Here is a 24,135-nt window from a genome sequence, read left to right as displayed (position 1 = left end):
GGGGTCACTCCTCCAGTGATACATGTGTGTATGGGGGTCACTCCTCCAGTGATACATGTGTGTATGGGGGTCACTCCTCCAGTGATACATGTGTGTATGGGGGTCACTCCTCCAGTGATACATGTGTGTATGGGGGGTCACTCCTCCAGTGATACATGTGTGTATGGGGGTCACTCCTCCAGTGATACATGTGTGTATGGGGGTCACTCCTCCAGTGATACATGTGTGTATGGGGGACACTCCTCCAGTGATACATGTGTGTATGGGGGTCACCCCTGCAGTGATACATGTGTGTATGGGGGTCACTCCTCCAGTGATACATGTGTGTATGGGGGTCACTCCTCCAGTGATACATGTGTGTATGGGGGTCACTCCTCCAGTGATACATGTGTGTATGGGGGTCACTCCTCCAGTGATACATGTGTGTATGGGGGTCACTCCTCCAGTGATACATGTGTGTATGGGGTCACTCCTCCAGTGATACATGTGTGTATGGGGGTCACTCCTCCAGTGATACATGTGTGTATGGGGGTCACTCCTCCAGTGATACATGTGTGTATGGGGGGTCACTCCTCCAGTGATACATGTGTGTATGGGGGTCACTCCTCCAGTGATACATGTGTGTATGGGGGTCACTCCTCCAGTGATACATGTGTGTATGGGGGTCACTCCTCCAGTGATACATGTGTGTATGGGGGTCACTCCTCCAGTGATACATGTGTGTATGGGGGTCACTCCTCCAGTGATACATGTGTGTATGGGGGTCACTCCTCCAGTGATACATGTGTGTATGGGGGTCACTCCTCCAGTGATACATGTGTGTATGGGGGTCACTCCTCCAGTGATACATGTGTGTATGGGGGGTCACTCCTCCAGTGATACATGTGTGTATGGGGGTCACTCCTCCAGTGATACATGTGTGTATGGGGGTCACTCCTCCAGTGATACATGTGTGTATGGGGGTCACTCCTCCAGTGATACATGTGTATGGGGGTCACTCCTCCAGTGATACATGTGTGTATGGAGGTCACTCCTCCAGTGATACATGTGTGTATGGGGGTCACTCCTCCAGTGATACATGTGTGTATGGGGGTCACTCCTCCAGTGATACATGTGTGTATGGGGGTCACTCCTCCAGTGATACATGTGTGTATGGGGGGTCACTCCTCCAGTGATACATGTGTGTATGGGGGTCACTCCTCCAGTGATACATGTGTGTATGGGGGTCACTCCTCCAGTGATACATGTGTGTATGGCGGTCACTCCTCCAGTGATACATGTGTGTATGGGGGTCACTCCTCCAGTGATACATGTGTGTATGGGGGTCACTCCTCCAGTGATACATGTGTGTATGGCGGTCACTCCTCCAGTGATACATGTGTGTATGGGGGTCACTCCTCCAGTGATACATGTGTGTATGGGGGTCACTCCTCCAGTGATACATGTGTGTATGGGGGTCACTCCTCCAGTGATACATGTGTGTATGGGGGGTCACTCCTCCAGTGATACATGTGTGTATGGGGGTCACTCCTCCAGTGATACATGTGTGTATGGGGGTCACTCCTCCAGTGATACATGTGTGTATGGGGGGTCACTCCTCCAGTGATACATGTGTGTATGGGGGTCACTCCTCCAGTGATACATGTGTGTATGGGGGTCACTCCTCCAGTGATACATGTGTGTATGGGGGTCACTCCTCCAGTGATACATGTGTGTATGGGGGACACTCCTCCAGTGATACATGTGTGTATGGGGGTCACTCCTCCAGTGATATATGTGTGTATGGGGGTCACTCCTCCAGTGATACATGTGTGTATGGGGGTCACTCCTCCAGTGATACATGTGTGTATGGAGGTCACTCCTCCAGTGATACATGTGTGTATGGGGGTCACCCCTGCAGTGATACATGTGTGTATGGGGGTCACTCCTCCAGTGATACATGTGTGTATGGGGGTTACCCCTGCAGTGATACATGTGTGTATGGTGGTCACTCCTCCAGTGATACATGTGTGTAAGGGGGTCACTCCTCCAGTGATACATGTGTGTATGGAGGTCACTCCTCCAGTGATACATGTGTGTATGGGGGTCACCCCTGCAGTGATACATGTGTGTATGGGGGTCACCCCTCCAGTGATACATGTGTGTATGGGGGTCACTCCTCCAGTGATACATGTGTGTATGGGGGTCACTCCTCCAGTGATACATGTGTGTATGGGGGTCACTCCTCCAGTGATACATGTGTGTATGGGGGTCACTCCTCCAGTGATACATGTGTGTATGGGGGTCACTCCTCCAGTGATACATGTGTGTATGGGGGTCACCCCTGCAGTGATACATGTGTGTATGGAGGTCACTCCTCCAGTGATACATGTGTGTATGGGGGTCACCCCTGCAGTGATACATGTGTGTATGGGGGTCACCCCTCCAGTGATACATGTGTGTATGGGGGTCACTCCTCCAGTGATACATGTGTGTATGGGGGTCACTCCTCCAGTAATACATGTGTGTATGGGGGTCACTCCTCCAGTGATACATGTGTGTATGGAGGTCACTCCTCCAGTGATACATGTGTGTATGGGGGTCACTCCTCCAGTGATACATGTGTGTATGGGGGTCACTCCTCCTGTGATACATGTGTGTATGGGGGTCACCCCTGCAGTGATACATGTGTGTATGGGGGTCACCCCTCCAGCGATACATGTGTGTATGGGGGTCACTCCTCCAGCGATACATGTGTGTATGGGGGTCACTCCTCCAGCGATACATGTGTGTATGGGGGGTCACCCCTGCAGTGATACATGTGTGTATGGGGGTCACTCCTCCAGTGATACATGTGTGTATGGGGGTCACTCCTCCAGTGATACATGTGTGTATGGGGGGTCATTCCTCCAGTGATACATGTGTGTATGGGGGGTCACTCCTCCAGTGATACATGTGTGTATGGGGGTCACTCCTCCAGTGATACATGTGTGTATGGGGGTCACTCCTCCAGTGATACATGTGTGTATGGGGGGTCACTCCTCCAGTGATACATGTGTGTATGGGGGTCACTCCTCCAGTGATACATGTGTGTATGGGGGTCACTCCTCCAGTGATACATGTGTGTATGGGGGTCACTCCTCCAGTGATACATGTGTGTATGGGGGTCACTCCTCCAGTGATACATGTGTGTATGGAGGGTCACTCCTCCAGTGATACATGTGTGTATGGGGGTCACTCCTCCAGTGATACATGTGTGTATGGGGGTCACTCCTCCAGTGATACATGTGTGTATGGGGGTCACTCCTCCAGTGATACATGTGTGTATGGGGGTCACTCCTCCAGTGATACATGTGTGTATGGGGGTCACTCCTCCAGTGATACATGTGTGTATGGGGGTCACTCCTCCAGTGATACATGTGTGTATGGGGGTCACTCCTCCAGTGATACATGTGTGTATGGGGGTCACTCCTCCAGTGATACATGTGTGTATGGGGGTCACTCCTCCAGTGATACATGTGTGTATGGGGGTCACTCCTCCAGTGATACATGTGTGTATGGGGGTCACTCCTCCAGTGATACATGTGTGTATGGGGGTCACTCCTCCAGTGATACATGTGTGTATGGGGGTCACTCCTCCAGTGATACATGTGTGTATGGGGGTCACTCCTCCAGTGATACATGTGTGTATGGGGGTCACTCCTCCAGTGATACATGTGTGTATGGGGGGTCACTCCTCCAGTGATACATGTGGTATGGGGGTCACTCCTCCAGTGATACATGTGTGTATGGGGGTCACTCCTCCAGTGATACATGTGTGTATGGGGGTCACTCCTCCAGTGATACATGTGTGTATGGGGGTCACTCCTCCAGTGATACATGTGTGTATGGGGGGTCACTCCTCCAGTGATGCATGTGTGTATGGGGGTCACTCCTCCAGTGATACATGTGTGTATGGGGGTCACTCCTCCAGTGATACATGTGTGTATGGGGGACACTCCTCCAGTGATACATGTGTGTATGGGGGTCACTCCTCCAGTGATACATGTGTGTATGGGGGTCACTCCTCCAGTGATACATGTGTGTATGGGGGTCACTCCTCCAGTGATACATGTGTGTATGGAGGTCACTCCTCCAGTGATACATGTGTGTATGGGGGTCACCCCTGCAGTGATACATGTGTGTATGGGGGTCACTCCTCCAGTGATACATGTGTGTATGGGGGTTACCCCTGCAGTGATACATGTGTGTATGGTGGTCACTCCTCCAGTGATACATGTGTGTATGGGGGTCACTCCTCCAGTGATACATGTGTGTATGGAGGTCACTCCTCCAGTGATACATGTGTGTATGGGGGTCACCCCTGCAGTGATACATGTGTGTATGGGGGTCACCCCTCCAGTGATACATGTGTGTATGGGGGTCACTCCTCCAGTGATACATGTGTGTATGGGGGTCACTCCTCCAGTGATACATGTGTGTATGGGGGTCACTCCTCCAGTGATACATGTGTGTATGGGGGTCACTCCTCCAGTGATACATGTGTGTATGGGGGTCACTTCTCCAGTGATACATGTGTGTATGGGGGTCACCCCTGCAGTGATACATGTGTGTATGGAGGTCACTCCTCCAGTGATACATGTGTGTATGGGGGTCACCCCTGCAGTGATACATGTGTGTATGGGGGTCACCCCTCCAGTGATACATGTGTGTATGGGGGTCACTCCTCCAGTGATACATGTGTGTATGGGGGTCACTCCTCCAGTGATACATGTGTGTATGGGGGTCACTCCTCCAGTGATACATGTGTGTATGGAGGTCACTCCTCCAGTGATACATGTGTGTATGGGGGTCTCTCCTCCAGTGATACATGTGTGTATGGGGGTCACTCCTCCATGTGATACATGTGTGTATGGGGGTCACCCCTGCAGTGATACATGTGTGTATGGGGGTCACCTCCTCCAGTGATACATGTGTGTATGGGGGTCACTCCTCCAGTGATACATGTGTGTATGAGGGGTCACTCCTCCAGTGATACATGTGTGTATGGGGGTCACTCCTCCAGTGATACATGTGTGTATGGGGGTCACTCCTCCAGTGATACATGTGTGTATGGGGGTCACTCCTCCAGTGATACATGTGTGTATGGGGGTCATCTCCTCCAGTGATACATGTGTGTATGGGGGTCACCTGCCTGCAGTGATACATGTGTGTATGGGGGTCACTCCTCCAGTGATACATGTGTGTATGGGGGTCACTCCTCCAGTGATACATGTGTGTATGGAGGTCACTCCTCCAGTGATACATGTGTGTATGGGGGTCACCCCTGCAGTGATACATGTGTGTATGGGGGTCACCCCTCCAGTGATACATGTGTGTATGGGGGTCACTCCTCCAGTGATACATGTGTGTATGGGGGTCACTCCTCCAGTGATACATGTGTGTATGGGGGTCACTCCTCCAGTGATACATGTGTGTATGGGGGTCACTCCTCCAGTGATACATGTGTGTATGGGGGTCACTCCTACAGTGATACATGTGTGTATGGAGCTCACTCCTCCAGTGATACATGTGTGTATGGGGGTCACTCCTCCAGTGATACATGTGTGTATGGGGGTCACCCCTCCAGTGATACATGTGTGTATGGGGGTCACCCCTCCAGTGATACATGTGTGTATGGGGGTCACCACTCCAGTGATACATGTGTGTATGGGGGTCACTCCTCCAGTGATACATTGTTGTATTGGGGGTCACTCTCCAGTGATACATGTGTGTATGGGGGGTCACCCTGCCAGTGATACATGTGTGTATGGGGGTCACTCCTCCAGTGATACATGTGTGTATGGGGGTCACCACTGCAGTGATACATGTGTGTATGGGGGTCACTCCTCCAGTGATACATGTGTGTATGGGGGTCACTCCTCCAGTGATACATGTGTGTATGGGGGTCACTCCTGCCAGTGATACATGTGTGTATGGGAGGTCACTCCTCCAGTGATACAATGTGTGTATGGTGGTCACTCCTCCAGTGATACATGTGTGTATGGGGGTCACCCTCCAGTGATACATGTGTGTAGGGGGGTCCACTCCTCCAGTGATACATGTGTGTATGGGGGTCACTCCTCGCAGTGATACATGTGTGTATGGGGGTCACCTCCTCCAGTGATACATGTGTGTATGGGGGTCACTCCTCCAGTGATACATGTGTGTATGGGGGTCACTCCTGCCAGTGATACATGTGTGTATGGGGGTCACCCTGCAGTGATACATGTGTGTATGGAGGTCACTCCTCCAGTGATACATGTGTGTATGGGGGTCACCCCTCCAGTGATACATGTGTGTATGGAGGTCACTCCTCCAGTGATACATGTGTGTATGGGGGTCACTCCTCCAGTGATACATGTGTGTATGGGGGTCACTCCTCAAGTGATACATGTGTGTATGGGAGTCACTCCTCCAGTGATACATGTGTGTATGGGGGTCACTCCTCCAGTGATACATGTGTGTATGGGGGTCACTCCTCCAGTGATACATGTGTGTATGGAGGTCACTCCTCCAGTGATACATGTGTGTATGGGGGTCACCCCTGCAGTGATACATGTGTGTATGGGGGTCACCCCTCCAGTGATACATGTGTGTACGGGGGTCACCCCTCCAGTGATACATGTGTGTATGGAGGTCACTCCTCCAGTGATACATGTGTGTATGGGGGTCACTCCTCCAGTGATACATGTGTGTATGGGGGTCACTCCTCCAGTGATACATGTGTGTATGGGGGTCACTCCTCCAGTGATACATGTGTGTATGGGGGTCGTGGGGTCGCTCCTCCAGTGATACATGTGTGTATGGGGGTCACTCCTCCAGTGATACATGTGTGTATGGGGGTACCCCTGCAGTGATACATGTGTGTATGGGGGTCACTCCTCCAGTGATACATGTGTGTATGGGGGTTACCCCTGCAGTGATACATGTGTGTATGGGGGTCACACCTCCAGTGATACATGTGTGTATGGGGGTCACCCCTGCAGTGATGCATGTGTGTATGAGGGTCACTCCTCCAGTGATACATGTGTGTATGGGGGTCACTCCTCCAGTGATACATGTGTGTATGGGGGTCACCCCTGCAGTGATGCATGTGTGTATGGGGGTCACTCCTCCAGTGATACATGTGTGTATGGGGGTCACCCCTGCAGTGATGCATGTGTGTATGAGGGTCACTCCTCCAGTGATACATGTGTGTATGGGGGTCACCCCTGCAGTGATACATGTGTGTATGGAGGTCACTCCTCCAGTGATACATGTGTGTATGGGGGTCACCCCTGCAGTGATACATGTGTGTATGGGGGTCACCCCTCCAGTGATACATGTGTGTACGGGGGTCACCCCTCCAGTGATACATGTGTGTATGGAGGTCACTCCTCCAGTGATACATGTGTGTATGGGGGTCACTCCTCCAGTGATACATGTGTGTATGGGGGTCACTCCTCCAGTGATACATGTGTGTATGGGGGTCACTCCTCCAGTGATACATGTGTGTATGGGGGTCGCTCCTCCAGTGATACATGTGTGTATGGGGGTCACTCCTCCAGTGATACATGTGTGTATGGGGGTTACCCCTGCAGTGATACATGTGTGTATGGGGGTCACTCCTCCAGTGATACATGTGTGTATGGGGGTTACCCCTGCAGTGATACATGTGTGTATGGGGGGTCACACCTCCAGTGATACATGTGTGTATGGGGGTCACCCCTGCAGTGATGCATGTGTGTATGAGGGTCACTCCTCCAGTGATACATGTGTGTTTGGGGGTCACTCCTCCAGTGATACATGTGTGTATGGGGGTCACCCCTGCAGTGATGCATGTGTGTATGGGGGTCACTCCTCCAGTGATACATGTGTGTATGGGGGTCACCCCTGCAGTGATGCATGTGTGTATGAGGGTCACTCCTCCAGTGATACATGTGTGTATGGAGGTCACTCCTCCAGTGATACATGTGTGTATGAGGGTCACTCCTCCAGTGATACATGTGTGTATGAGGGTCACTCCTCCAGTGATATCATGTGTGTATGGGGGTCACCCCTGCAGTGATACATGTGTGTATGGGGGTCACCCCTGCAGTGATACATGTGTGTATGGGGGTCACCCCTCCAGTGATACATGTGTGTATGGGGGGTCACTCCTCCAGTGATACATGTGTGTATGGGGGTCACCCCTGCAGTGATACATATGTGTATGGGGGTCACTCTTCCAGTGATACATGTGTGTATGGGGGTCACTCCTCCAGTGATACATGTGTGTATGGGGGTCACTCCTCCAGTGATACATGTGTGTATGGAGGTCACTCCTCCAGTGATACATGTGTGTATGGGGGTCACTCCTCCAGTGATACATGTGTGTATGGCGGTCACATCCTCCAGTGATACATGTGTGTATGAGGGTCACTCCTCCAGTGATACATGTGTGTATGGGGGTCACCCCTGCAGTGATACATGTGTGTATGGAGGTCACTCCTCCAGTGATACATGTGTGTATGGGGGTCACCCCTGCAGTGATACATGTGTGTATGGGGGTCACCCCTCCAGTGATACATGTGTGTATGGGGGTCACTCCTCCAGTGATACATGTGTGTATGGGGGTCACCCCTGCAGTGATACATGTGTGTATGGGGGTCACTCCTCCAGTGATACATGTGTGTATGGGGGTCACTCCTCCAGTGATACATGTGTGTATGGGGGTCATTCCTGCAGTGATACATGTGTGTATGGGGGGTCACTCCTCCAGTGATACATGTGTGTATGGGGGTCACCCCTGCAGTGATACATGTGTGTATGGGGGTCACTCCTCCAGTGATACATGTGTGTATGGGGGTTACTCCTCCAGTGATACATGTGTGTATGGGGGTCATTCCTGCAGTGATACATGTGTGTATGGGGGTCACTCCTCCAGTGATACATGTGTGTATGGGGGTCACTCCTCCAGTGATACATGTGTGTATGGAGGTCACCCCTGCAGTGATACATGTGTGTATGGGGGTTACCCCTGCAGTGATACATGTGTGTATGGGGGTCACCCCTGCAGTGATGCATGTGTGTATGAGGGTCACTCCTCCAGTGATACATGTGTGTATGAGGGTCACTCCTCCAGTGATGCATGTGTGTATGAGGGTCACCCCTGCAGTGACGTATGGGGGTCACCCCTGCGGTGTCCTGTGTGTGTAAGCAGGTCACCCCGGCAGTGATGTATGTGTGTATGGGGGCACTCCTGCAGTGTCCTGTGTGTATGTGTTTATGGGGGTTACCCCTGCAGTGACGTATGTATGTGTATGGGGGTCACCCCGGCAGTGATGTATGTGTGTATGGGGGCACTCCTGCAGTGTCCTGTTTTTTATGTGTTTATGGGGGTCACCCTTGCAGTGACGTATGTGTGTGTATGGGGGTCACGACTGCAGTGTCCTGTTTAGGTATGGGGATCACCCCTGCAGTGTTCTGTGTGTGTATGGGGGTCACCCCTGCAGTGACGTATGTGTGTGTATGTGGACACTCCTGCCGTGTCTTGTGTGTGTATGGGGGTCACCCCTGCAGTGTTCTGTGTGTGTATGGGGGTCACCCCTGCAGTGACGTATGTGTGTGTATGGGGGTCTCCTCTTCAGTGTCTTGTGTGTATGGGCGTCACCCCTGCAGTGACATATGTGTGTATGGGGGTCACCCCTGCCATGACCGGTGTGGTTACTCCTATGGTTACAGACTCCAGTGACCGCTGATTCTGGATACACCCACATCATCTGTGAGAGCCACGTATAGAATGGGCGGTGCAACTGGAGCAGACTTCAGTGTTTCTCACCGGTCGAGGTGGAATGCGGCGATCTCTGCGTTGTGTCGCTGGAAGTCTACGAAGTAGAAGAAATCTTCTGGTGTCTCCTCCTCTCGTTTCTGTCTTATAAAGGAAGAATCTCTTATCAGACCCAAGGGCACAATTTAGGACAGAGTCCATCGAGGAAACCCCCAGCTCTAGCTCCCCACCTCACCTACCTCATGGGCTTAAACATGGCTTTCCCAAAGTCCTGGAATTGCAGGACCAACTTCAGGTGCGTCCCGCTCGGCTTTACAACTGCAAATGGTAAAGAGACATTACTGATCTCATTGTGGGGCCCCTGTAATGGGGGACCCCAGGGATTGCAAGACAGTGCCACACTGAAGACCCCAGAGAATGTACGGCTTTCCCATCCAGGAGACTCCAAAGACTGCAAGATGGTGCCACCCAGGAGACTCCAGATTGTAAGATGGTATCACCCAGGAAAACCCAAAGATTGTAAGATGGTGCCACCCAGGAGACCCAAAAGATTGTAAGATGGTGCCACCCAGGAAACCCTAAAGATTGTGAGATGGTGCCCACTAGAAGACCCCAAAGACTGTAAGATGGTGCCACCCAGGTGACCCCAAAGATTGTAAGATGGTGTCACCCAGGAGACCCCAAAGATTAAGACTGTCCCATCCAGAAAACACCAAAGATTGTTAGACTGTGCCACCCAGGAGACCCTAGAGATTGTAAGATGGTTCCACACAAGAAATTATAAGATGTGTCACCCAGGAGACCCCAAAGATTGTAAGATGGTGCCACTAAGGAGACCCCTGAGATAGTAAGATGGTGCCACCCTACAAGGCGGTATTCTGAGGCACATGCATCTCCCGCTCCTAAGATAGAGATGCCCAATATAGGGAATGTATCCATTCCCTACACGTGGCAGAGAGGGCTCTGGCCTCTCGACCATCTAAACGACTGCCTGCCCTCTTCAGCCATCACGGTTGAGGAAGTTAGGGATGTCATCTCTGAATTGCTTAGTGGTAAATCGCCTGGCCCGACGTGTTGTCGGACAAATATTTCAAAATATTGGGAGATTTTCTGAACAGAGGATAGGACATCTGATTTCATTTCAATTCACATATAACTATTATCACCCAGCGGACGGCCCCAGCTATCGCCCTATTAGTCGCCTAAATTCTGACTTTTGAAGATATTCACAAAATTATTAGCAAATCGCCTTTACACTTGTCTCCACCACTTAATCCACAAGGATCAAGTCGGATTTGTCCAATTTTGCCAACCGGGGGGACAATACTAGAAAGGTCATAGATCTAATAGACCCTGCGGGCATGGAAGGGATCGAGGACCGATTATTGAGCCTTGAGCTTGAAAAGGCCTTTGATCGCCTAAACTGGGACTTTATGTCCCGAACTCTGCACCATTATGGCTTTAAGGCCTCTTTGTAGCTGCTCTGAGGGGCCTCTACTCCACCCCAAGCATGATGGTTCTACTACCTCCCTCCCACTGACCTCCCCCCCAACTGACCTCCCCTACCGATCTATAATGGGACTCGCCAGGGCTGCCCTCTCTCCCCCTCCTCTATGTGCTTAGTATTGAGCCCCTGGTCACCCTCATACGTAATAGTCCAGACATTTAGGGAATCCCATTCTCCATCTCCCTTCTTTGCAGATGACGTGTTACTCACCTTAACAAACCCTTTTCTCCAGTTACAAACGTAATACCACCAAGACAGAGGCATTACCGACTAACAACCCCCCCCCGATCGGCTCCACCACCTCCAATAATTATTCCTGGTACACTCACTCCATTAAATATCGAGGCATACACCTCACGGCCAAGTATCCTTCCCTGTATAAAGCAAACTTCCCTCCTGTACTATCTGTTTAAGACGCTCCCTGTGCGGGTGCCGGCCACGGCCCTTCGCTCAATTCAGTCTGCATTTGTCACTTTTGCTTGGAATTATAAATGCCATCCATTCGTTAAACAGATTTTAATGGCGCCTATTTCCAAGGGAGGCTTTTCACTTCCCACTTATATGACTTAGCAACCCATCTAAGGCATATTGTCTCTTGGTCTACGCTTCATTCATATAATGGATGGACTGAGGTGAAGCGACTGTGGTTGGCACCGACTCATCCTGGGACCTTAATCTGGGGCCCTCCCACATCTATTCCAGCCTCTGACTTGCTTAATCCTGTTATTTACTAGGGAGATGTGGTACAGGAGTAGGATTAGACATGGCCTCTCTATGCTCCGCTCTCCGCGGTGAGAAGATACAGAGTATAAGGGACAGGACATAACAGAGCAGATGTGAGAAGATACCAAGCATAATGGACAGGACATAACAGACCAGATGTGAGAAGATACAGAGTATAAGGAACAGGACAGAACACAGTGTAGGTGAGAAGATACTGAGTATGAGGGACAGGACAGAACACAGTGTAGGTGAGAAGATACTGAGTATGAGGGACAGGACACAGGAGATGTGAGAAGATACCAAGCAGAATGGACAGGACACAGGAGATGTGAGAAGATACCAAGCATAATGGACAGGACACAGGAGATGTGAGAAGATACTGAGTATAAGGGACAGGACATAACAGAGCAGATGTGAGAAGATACCAAGCATAATGGACAGGACATAACAGACCAGATGTGAGAAGATACAGAGTATAAGGAACAGGACAGAACACAGTGTAGGTGAGAAGATACTGAGTATGAGGGACAGGACACAGGAGATGTGAGAAGATACCAAGCAGAATGGACAGGACACAGGAGATGTGAGAAGATACCAAGCATAATGGACAGGACACAGGAGATGTGAGAAGATACCGAGTATAAGGGACAAGACACAGGAGAGGTGAGAAAATACAGAGTATAATGGACAGGAAAGGTTAGAAGATACTGAGTATAAAAGATGGGGAGAACAGAGGAGAGGTGAGAAGACACCGAGTATAATGGACAGGATAGGACACAGGAGAGGTTAGAAGATACCGAGTATAAGGAACAGGACAGAACACAGGAGAGGTGAGAAGATACAAAGTTGTGAGAGTTATGGTCCATATATCTGTTATTGACATAGGTATACAGTATAAAGAAATATATTTGTTGTGCAGTGTTAGCTTGAACCAAGATTGAACGTTAGCATATTTCACTGATTTGTACGTGTTTCCTAGGATAAAGCAATGGAAAAGGGAGTATTATCTGCTGATTAGTTACACAATAGTAACAACTAAAATGTGTAGTTTCAGGCAGATATAAATCAATTGCTCCAAATGTTTTCGACATGTTTTTCGAGGATAATCATCCCAGGTGTCCAGTCTGCGTGTCCAACACAGGCATAAAGCTTGGGAACGTGAACTTTGTAACTTGATTACTTTCCAAATGACATATACCCTTGTTATATAATGATAAGATGTATGCAAATGTATCACATGTAATTGTATATTCTTAGTTATCCAATCATAAATGTTGTAACCACCCAGAAACACCCAGTTACTCCCATAACCCTCCAGGTATATCAATAAAAATTTTGAGGCGGTCCGGAGATCTCCTCAGATATAATCCTTGATTGTGTCTGTGCTATCTGCCGATTGATTGGTTCTTCTAATTGGTTATATTGATTACCTTGTCCCTGAACATTGAACTACTCTAACATTTCTTGGAGGCCCCAGCGAGATTTCCCATGCTGGTCGAGGACTGAACCACAGGGGAGTGACACCCACGGATTGGGGAACGCAAATCCTAGGTCAGTAAACTTTTGACTCACTGGCTTTCCTAAATTTGTGGCCTGTGCCTCGGGATCAGTCTGACGCCGGGTTTGGATATCATTCAGGTAATGTAGAAGGTGATTAATTGGATTACTGTCTTTGACTGATTTGAAGTGTTATTGTGTTACTACAGTTGCAAGAAAAAGTATGTGAACCCTTTGGAATGATATGGATTTCTGCACAAATTGGTCAAAAAAGGTGATCTGATCTTCATCTAAGTCACATCCATAGACAATCACAGTCGGCTTAACTAATAACACACAAAGAATTAAATGTTACCATTTTTTGTTTTTATTGAACACACCATGTAAACATTCACAGTGCAGGTGGAAAAAGTATGTGAACCCCTAGACTAATGACATCTCCAAGAGCTAATTGGAGTGAGGTGTCAGCCAACTGGAGTCCAATCAATGAGATGAGATTGGAGGTGTTGGTTACAGCTGCCCTGCCCTATAAAAAACACACACCAGTTCTGGGTTTGCTTTTCACAAGAAGCATTGCCTGATGTGAATGATGCCTCGCACAAAAGAGCTCTCAGAAGACCTACGATTAAGAATTGTTGACTTGCATAAAGCTGGAAAGGGTTATAAAAGTATCTCCAAAAGCCTTGCTGTTCATCCGTCCACGGTAAGACAAATTGTCCATAAATGGAGAAAGTTCAGCACTGCTGCTACTCTCCCTAGGAGTGGCCGTCTTGTAAAGATGACTGCAAGAGCACAGCACAGACTGCTCAATGAGGTGAAGAAGAATCCTAGAGTGTCAGCTAAAGACTTACACAAGTCTCTGGCATATGCCAACATCCCTGTTAGCGAATCTACGATATGTAAAACACTAAACAAGAATGGATTTCATGGGAGGACACCACAGATGAAGCCACTGCTGTCCAAAAAAAACATTGCTGCACGTTTACAGTTTGCACAAGAGCTCCTGGATGTTCCACAGCAGTACTGGCAAAATATTCTGTGGACAGATGAAACCAAAGTTGAGTTGTTTGGAAGAAACACACAACACTATGTGTGGAGAAAAAGAGGCACAGCACACCAACCTCAAAACCTCATCCCAACTGTGAAGTATGGTGGTGGGGGCATCATGGTTTGGGGCTGCTTTGCTGCATCAGGACCTGGACAGATTGCTATCATCGAAGGAAAAATGAATTCTCAAGTTTATCAAGACATTTTGCAGGAGAACTTAAGGCCATCTGTCCACCAGCTGAAGCTCAACAGAAGATGAGTGTTGCAACAGGACAACGACCCAAAGCATAGAAGTAAATCAACAACAGAATGGCTTAAACAGAAGAAAATCCGCCTTCTGGAGTGGCCCAGTCAGAGTCCTGACCTCAACCCGATTAAGATGCTGTGACATGACCTCAAGAAAGCGACTCACACCAGACATCCCAAGAACATTGCTGAACTGAAACAGTTCTGTAAAGAGGAAGGGTCAAGAATTACTCCTGACCGTTGTGCACGTCTGATCTGCAACTACAGGAAACGTTTGGGTGAAGTTATTGCTGCCAAAGGAGGTTCAACCAGTTATTAAATGCAAGGGTTCACATACTTTTTCCACCGGCACTGTGAATGTTTACATGGTGTGTTCAATAAAAACATGGTAACATTTAACTCTTTGTGTGTTATTAGGTTAAGCAGACTGTGATTGTCTATGGATGTGACTTAGATGAAGATCAGATCACATTTTATGACCACTTTGTGCAGAAATCCGCATCATTCCAAAGGGTTCACATACTTTTTCTTGCAACTGTATATTATATGTGATTTTGCTACTAACTTGCTCAAACTGTAGAAGATGTGTGTTTGATGATATGAATTCTGTTTTGTCCTCTGGTGTCCTGTGAAGAGTTAACTGTGCGTAGTCACTCTGAATGGGGGGGGTGAGTGAAATGGCTGCTTTTGGAAACAGAAGAGGTCCATGTGATTCTGGAAAAGGACCCTTGCAGTTCTTAGTGTTCAATCCGGAAACGGGGTCACTGAGTCAGGGGTTAGTTTGTGTTGTTTGTCTTACTTCTGCCACTAAAATATTACTCTTGTATTAAGCTATCAGTTAGTGTGGAGACAGGACACGCTCTGTAGAAGAAGCAGGCAGAACACGCGTGTCCTTGTAAAGTACTAACGTGCTATCCAGTAACTTTCAGCTGCAGTAACGGTAAATAGTACAAAGTTTTACCAAGTTGTCAAGTGTACTGGCTTGAGTACAAAACAGAAAGGTCTGATGTATGAGGAATATATCGGAATTATTATTGGATTGTCTTTATATTTTTTTGTGTGCATTTATTTGTAGTACAAAGTTTGTCTAAAGGCAAGGGAAGTGCAAGCCTCCTACCCAGATATACCGCTCGTTTCCTACATAGGGTTTACAGAAATATAGCCGGACTCAGCTAGAAAAGTCTGTGACCTAAGATAAGACACATAGCAGGAATAACCAAAGGTCCGGGATCGCTACCCTACCAGGTTCCTAAGGGAACTAGTTCCAGCAAGCGAGAAAGGGAAGAAAAGGGTTGTCCCAGGATTACTATGAAGCGCTTGGTAGAACTTGAACATGGCAAATGGGCAGTTAAGAATGCTACTGCTTTTCTTAAGAAAGCTGGTATGCCATCTTTCAGATGTTTCCAGATGGAGAAAATTTAAGATAGAGGAAAAGCAATGGATAGAAAAACATGGATGCGAAACACAGGTGGCGGCGTGGCTGAGTACCTCCGCTAGACATGATCCCCTATATAATACGAAGGAAGACGAGGAAGAGTATAAAGTTGGGGGAACATCAAGGCAAGCTCCTAGGCGTGTAAGTTTTAGTTTTGAGCTCTACCCTATTCTGACAACCAAGGAGGCATACAGAACAGATTGTACCCAGAATTGTCCAGGTCGGACTGGACAATGCCTAGCACCAGTACAGAGTATGGAGACATGACACAGAACAGCATATATAAGTACAATGCGGTGGAGATCACCACAGCCATCGAGTCCATCAACGCCCTCTTTTGGGGAAGGTGAGGATGAATGGAAGTGCAATCCAGAGAATAAGAATAGTTGTGTTAGGTGCGGCACTGCACGAGATGAGTTTGCGAGAACATGCTGGAGAGAAGGACAGTCACTAGACTCTTCTGTGAACATGCCTCACAGCCCACCCCGGAGTGCTTCCAGACTCTTCTGTGAACATGCCTCACAGCCCACCCCGGAGTGCTTCCAGACTCTTCTGTGAACATGCCTCACAGCCCACCCCGGAGTGCTTCCAGACTCTTCTGTGAACATGCCTCACAGCCCACCCCGGAGTGCTTCCAGACTCTTCTGTGAACATGCCTCACAGCCCACCCCGGAGTGCTTCCAGACTCTTCTGTGAACATGCCTCACAGCCCACCCCGGAGTGCTTCCAGACTCTTCTGTGAACATGCCTCACAGCCCACCCCGGAGTGCTTCCAGACTCTTCTGTGAACATGCCTCACAGCCCACCCCGGAGTGCTTCCAGACTCTTCTGTGAACATGCCTCACAGCCCACCCCGGAGTGCTTCCAGACTCTTCTGTGAACATGCCTCACAGCCCACCCCGGAGTGCTTCCAGACTCTTCTGTGAACATGCCTCACAGCCCACCCCGGAGTGCTTCCAGACTCTTCTGTGAACATGCCTCACAGCCCACCCCGGAGTGCTTCCAGACTCTTCTGTGAACATGCCTCACAGCCCACCCCGGAGTGCTTCCAGACTCTTCTGTGAACATGCCTCACAGCCCACCCCGGAGTGCTTCCAGACTCTTCTGTGAACATGCCTCACAGCCCACCCCGGAGTGCTTCCAGACTCTTCTGTGAACATGCCTCACAGCCCACCCCGGAGTGCTTTCCAGACTCTTCTGTGAACATGCCTCACAGCCCACCCCGGAGTGCTTCCAGACTCTTCTGTGAACATGCCTCACAGCCCACCCCGGAGTGCTTCCAGACTCTTCTGTGAACATGCCTCACAGCCCACCCTGGAGTGCTTCCAGACTCTTCTGTGAACATGCCTCACAGCCCACCCCGGAGTGCTTCCAGACTCTTCTGTGAACATGCCTCACAGCCCAACCCAGAGTGCTTCCACCCCTGCTTATACTGTCCCTCATCGCACAGGGTTGTTTCACAAATAAAACTAAGCAAAGGAGGGCCATGGCAGGCCGTAGCAGAAACAGAAAGAGGTAAACCAACTATGAAGTTGCGATCAACTGTATGGATTTGCAAATGTGGGATCTTCATAGGCATGATGTTAGCTCAGAATGCCCAAAATGTGGGGCAATTGGCCCAAGTCTGCCCCGTTAATAGGGACATATCCTAGCGATTACTCAGATTACCTGGGAATGCAATGACGAGGGGGTTACAAATAGAGCCACCCAACATGTAGAGTGGTACAACTCTTGGAGTCAGGGAGAGCAGCTTGTGATGATAAACAAATTACCTGATCCGTACAAGGATCCAAATGGTTTTTATAAAGCGCAACTATGAGGCAGTTTGGGATGACTTATATGCCCTATCCAGTGCAGCAGCTGGTGCTCCTTTTGTGGAAAGGTTAAAAAAGGTTCCCGTAGCGGGAGAGATAGAAGCGGTACCAAAAGGCGCAGACGGCAGATAAAAAATAATAATCAGGTTAGATGTTTTTGATGAGACTCAAGGTGAAAATCGCAAGCATCCGCAAGCAAGTGCGGATGTGGTGCGATTTTCACGCATGGTTGCTAGAAGACGTTCGGGATGGAGACCCGATCATTATTATTTTCCCTTATAACATGGTTATAAGGGAAAGTAATAGTATTCTTAATACAGAATGCTTAGTACAATAGCGCTGGAGGGGTAAAAATAATAATAATAATAATTTAACTCACCTTAGTCTACTTGTTCGCGCAGCCCGGCTTCTCTTCTATCTTCTTCTTTGCTGTGCACCGGAAAAGGACCTGTGATGACGTAACTGTGCTCATCACATGGTCCGTCACATGAGCCGTCACCATGGTAAAAGATCATGTGATGGACCATGTGATGAGCGCAGTGACGTCATCAAAAGGTCCTATTCCTCAAAGAAGAAGACAGAAGAAAAGCCGGCTGCGTGATCAAGCGGATTAAGGTGAGTTAAATTATTATTATTATTATTTTTTAACCCCTCCAGCCCTATTGTACTATACATTCTGTATTAAGAATGCTATTATTTTCCCTTAATAACACAGTCTACACAACCCCGATCCCAAACCCGAACTTCTGTGAAGAAGTTCGGGTTTGGGTGCCAAACATGCTAATTTTTCTCACTCGCGTGCAAAACGCATTACAATGTTTTGCACTCGCGCGGAAAAATCGCGCATTTTCCCGCAACACACCCGCATCCTATCTGGGCCAAAAACATGACGCCCATGTGAAAGAGGCCTTAAGGAAACATGCTCTCTCTTGGTGTTCCTGCATCTGGAAGGGTGCAGGCTTTCCAAGGACAAATTGCAGGTTGCGAAGCTGAAGGTGGTATTCTTGGGACATTGCATTTCTCAGCAGACAAGACACATCACTCCAGAGAGAATGCAGGCAGTTGCACAGCTCACTGAACCAACCGCTGTTCGTGAATTGAGAACATTTGCAGGTTTAGTCAGTTATGTCAGAGAGTGGATTCCCTGTGCTGCCTCACTCATGCAGCCGCTCTTTGATGTCCTGGCTGCCTGCAACAAAGAACAACCTTATGTGTTAACTACAGAAGCAGTAGAGGGATTCAAAGGGTTAAAGCTGGCTGTCATGTCAGCACCATGTCTGGGAATGCCAAATATGAGGTAGCACTTATTACTCCACCAAATATAACTATCAAAAGATGTACTATCCTCAATCCAGATAACCTACTTCCAGAGTCTGACAAGTTGGAGCAAGACGATAACTTAAATAATGATCATGATTGCTTTGAACTGATGAAAATTAAAAACAAAAGAACTTGACAATGTAACTGAGACACCAATACCTAATGCTGATTTTGAGCTTTTTTGTAGATGGATCCAGATACTGCCTAGATGGGAAACCATACACTGGATATGCTATGACCACCTTGGAGGAAGACACTCCCACCTGGATGATCTGCACAGGAAGTTGAGAGTTGAAAGAACTCACTGAAGCATGTATAATAGCTGAAGGTCAGACTGTAAACATTTACACTGACTCTCGCTATACTTTTGGCATTGCACAAGACTATGGTCCTATTTGGAGAAGCAGATACTTTGTGGGATCCTCAAAAATGCAGAGGCTGTAGCTCAGTTGTTCAGCGCATTAGAACTGTCTAAGATGGTGGCCATTGTCAAGGTACAGGCCCATACCAAAGAGCAGACAAAAGAGGCAGAAGGAAACCGTCGGGCAGATGCGGCTGCAACGCAAGCTGCTCTGCTACCCCTCCCCATAACAGGCCATGTAGTGGACATAGTACCACAGGCCGAGGAGGTGGATTTGGATTTGCTCCAGAAATTTCAAGAACAAACTCCGAAACATGAAAAAGAAGAGTGGGTAAGAAGAGAAGATGAGAAGAATCAGGAGGGTTTGTATTCTGTAGATGCTAAACTTTGCCTTCCCCAGGCACTATACCCCATGGTGTGTGCTCTATCACATGGCCGAACCCATCAGTCCAAGGAAGCAATGGTAAGCCTGGTAAATTAAGGATGGGTGGCCCCAGGGTTCAACAATGCCACTGCAAAGTTTGTCCAAGGGTGCATGGTCTGTGCTTGCCATAACATAGGGAGGACTGTCAAAGTGCCCCCAAGGTGCACTCCAAAGCCATTGTACCTGTTTCAAAGATTGCAAATTGACTTCATTAAACTTTCTAGGGTGGGCACATACGAGTCTGTTCTGGTATGTGTGGACCTTTTTTCAGGGTGGCCAGAGGCCTGGCCTACTGCCAAAGCTAATGCAAAAACAGTAGCTAAGAAACTTTTGTCTAATGTTGTGTGTAGATTTGGGGTTCCAGAAGTGATTGAAAGGGACCGAGGGACTAATTTTACTTTGGAAGTGTTGCAGGAAATTTTACATGCTTAGGTATAGAGCAAACGTTCCACACGCCTTATAGGCCCCAAAGTAGCAGAAAGGTGGAACGCCTAAATTGGAACTTTAAAGCTAAAAATTCAGAAAGCTATGGCAAAGACAGGGAAGCCATGGACAGAATGTTTACCCATAGCTTTGTACTCTGTCAGAGTAACCCCTCATAGGAAAACTCAGTTGAGCCCCTATGAGGTATTGTTTGGCACAGCACCAAGAACAGGCTTGTATTTTCCTCAGCAACTCCAGACCATACATTCAGATATGACACAGTATGTAGGAGCGTTGCATAAAAGGTTACAACCGTGTTCTCAGTTCCATTCCAGATCCCTCTTCACTGGAAGGAACTCATTTAATAAATCCTAGAGACTGGGTTACCGCAAAAAGGCATGTGAGAAAGGCATTGGATCCTCGCTCTGATGGGCCATTCCAAGTCCAGCTGACAACTCCAACCTCTGTGAAGCTGGAAGGGAGACCAACTTGGATCCACGCCTCCCACTGCAAGAAGTTGATCAAATCATGATTTTGGGAAAGTATTTGTTTTTGTGCATTGTTGTGCAGTGCTTTTCCAATATGTTTGGGGAATCCATCAGTGGATGGGAAAATAAGTTTGTTAAATATCATAAAATAGTTGCTGAACTGATTTTTTTTTCTAACTTCTGGATCTTCAGTCACTCACCTGTATCTTCCAGCTCCATGCCATGCCTCTTTCAGAGAAGGAGTTGTTGGAGTTACCATGTTGGGATTTGCCTCCCCTTAGATTGAAGTCTCCCCATGGAGACACCGCCATATCGGTGCCTGTGACAGGATGGATAAGGTATCCATGGTGGCAGGTGAACATTTCAGAAAGAATAGGCACCTGGTATGAGTATAATCCCTTAGAAGATTGGTGGGAGAAAAGACTTGTGACCATGATAGAAGTAGGAGAAGTGCCCATTGAGGCGATTAAATTAGGTTTTTCTTGGGAGGACCAGCAATTAAATGAGAAAACTAAAGATCTAAAATAATATTTAACCAGAAGAATACATGATTTCAACTGGAATTATACTGAGCGATTCCCGCCAGGAAATAGATGCCAGTGTAAAACACTTGGTGCCTTTAAGCCTAAATATGGTGAGACAGAAGAAGACTTAGAGGGCTACAAGGGAGATGGAGAAACAGAAATGGGTATAGATCCCAATAGATCACGTATTACTCGCAAGAACTGTGGTCCACTATTGTATACTTTAGTATCAACCATGATGATAATCTAGATTCCTGGTGCATATATGAGGGTACTTCTATGTTGATTTCAATTGTTGATGCACTAATCAAAAATAATTCTAATTAGAGGATGATATATACATAGTATGTGGTAATAGAGCATTCAAGTGGCTTACTCAAGGGGCTGGAGGAACTTGCTCAAGTCTCTAGCCAGACTTGAGCCTGCCACTTGGATATGGGAACCTCAGGATATCCCTTATCAACATTTACCTGGACATATGTTGGTAAAAAAGGGATGTCGAAACACTTGTTATACCAATGATCCCAGAAAGGCCACGTTTTAAGCAGCCTACAAAATAATTCATGCAGGACCTTCAACATGGGAAAAGGTAGGGATGTTTTTTCCTTACAGGAGTACTTATCTGTCCACAGGAATTCTTAATAATGCTAAACAAATTGATGACCTCGATGAACTATTTGATAATATTACTGTTTTTTTGTTTGATGCTGTTGAGGTAAATTCCATATATCTGATCATAGTTGTGAATCAGCATGCAGTTGTGTTAGATTACCTCACCGCTGCCCAAGGTAGATTATGTCAAATAGTAGGTCCTTCTTGTTGTCATTATATATACCCTGCAGCTATGTTCCGGATATCACATGATCTACAGCAAGCTAGACAACTGAAAGAGGGGTTCCGAAATGCACATCAGGCACCTCCTGATCTAGAATTACTTGATTGGTTATCATGGCTTAACCCCCTTAATTGGTTTAGAGGAATTGGCGGATGGTTCTCAGGCCTATTTCATATGTTATTACAAGGATGTTTCCTTATTCTTGTGATTTTTGTCATTATTAAACTTTTCCTGCTGATTTGTAATAGAATACTAAAACCAACAGTTTTTCAGGAAAGTCTGGAGAGACTACTGTAATAAAGACCTGTGATCCTCCCACACAAGTAATGGTCATGATGACTCCACCGCCCACTCTAGAGTCTACTGCTGCTGAACCCACTACAATTGTGCCTTCTACCCTACACTCATCTACCTCAAACTACAATTGTACATATTGTGGACAAAAGGCTGTGGAGAATCTGACTGATTGCATATATTGTGGGACTGAATTGTAAAACTGAAGAACTAATGACACTCATAGTATACATCTCTAAAAGTGAATTCTGCTTAGTGAAGACAGTTTCCAGCAAGGGATCATCTGGATGGATACCTGGCATCCCACAATTTGCAAGAATTAGATTTCTTCCACTTTGTGTAGGAAGGATGGTCTTCCAAACTCTCTTTCCTATTGGTAGGGAGATGGGGAGATCTTGACAGACAGTGGAATAATGATAAAAAGAAGGGAGTTATGGTCCATATATCTGTTATTAGATAGTAAATGGTTGGATCACACTCTGGGTGGGGAAATTTTCATAGGTGTCAGGAGACGGTTCCCAGGCCGAGTTGCAATGTAGAGAAAGACTCCTGAAATCCACTTGTTTGCTTTAAGTGCAGTACTTTATTGCATAGGCTGTTTTATGCACAAGTGGATTTCAGGAGTATTTCTCTAAATATATGTTATTGACATAGGTATACAGTATAAAGAAATATATTTGCCATTTAGTTTACAGGTAAATGGCTTTCCAGAATTCCGGAATGACAGCACCCATGGAGGATGTCCTATTGGTCACTGTTGGGACAGAAAGAGAGAGATAGATTCAAATGCCCCTCCCCACCCCCTCTCTCCAGTGTTCTTACTACTTACTACACCGGATATGATCCAACTTTATTTTGAGCATCAATGTTAAATTCACATTGGACACAAGTCAGAACAATACCATTCCAACAAAAAAGAAAAAGGGGGGGAGGGGTTAATACTGGGTGCTGTCATTCCGGACTCCAGGAAAGCCATTTACCGGTAAACTAAATATATGTTTCCAGGACGTCTTCCATGACAGCACCCATGGAGAACTAACAACTTAGACCAAAATCTTTAGGGGGGGGGGACCACTGCCTGTAGGACCTTCCGGCCAAAAGCCAAGTCCTGGTTGGCCATTGTGTCTAGTCTATAGTGCTTGACAAAGGTTGTGGAAGTAGACTAGGTCGCGGCCCTGCAGATCTGATCAATTGATGCCCCTGCCTTTTCTGCCCATGTTGTAGCAATGGCTCTGGTCGAATGAGCTCTTAAAGATATGGGGCATAATAAGTTCTGTAGATTATAGGATTCTTTGATGGTTTCCTTCATCTATCGGGCAAGTGAAGACTTTGAAGCTTTGCATCCTTTATTTTCCCCCCCGAATTGAATGAATAGATTTGCTGATTTTCTCCACGGTTTTGTCCATTCAAGGTAGGCGAGGACTGTTC

General features: G+C 47.6%; 1 protein-coding gene across 1 annotated transcript in view; it reads right to left on the bottom strand.

Annotated features, from left to right (window-relative positions):
* FAM20A (FAM20A golgi associated secretory pathway pseudokinase) overlaps window positions 1-24,135 on the bottom strand; it is an 81,534-nt gene that overhangs the window by 8,333 nt on the left and 49,066 nt on the right. Inside the window, exons 4-5 of the mRNA XM_044296053.1 lie at window positions 10,009-10,087; window positions 9,821-9,913 (exon numbers count right to left, since the gene is read on the bottom strand). Of these exons, the coding sequence (XP_044151988.1) occupies window positions 9,821-9,913; window positions 10,009-10,087 (172 nt within the window). The remainder of the gene's footprint in view (window positions 1-9,820; window positions 9,914-10,008; window positions 10,088-24,135) is intronic.

This window comes from Bufo gargarizans, chromosome 6, assembly GCF_014858855.1.
Source record: "Bufo gargarizans isolate SCDJY-AF-19 chromosome 6, ASM1485885v1, whole genome shotgun sequence".
NCBI lineage: Eukaryota > Metazoa > Chordata > Amphibia > Anura > Bufonidae > Bufo > Bufo gargarizans.
Note: the sequence above shows the minus strand (reverse complement) of the source record. Positions and strands in the feature narration are given on the sequence as shown.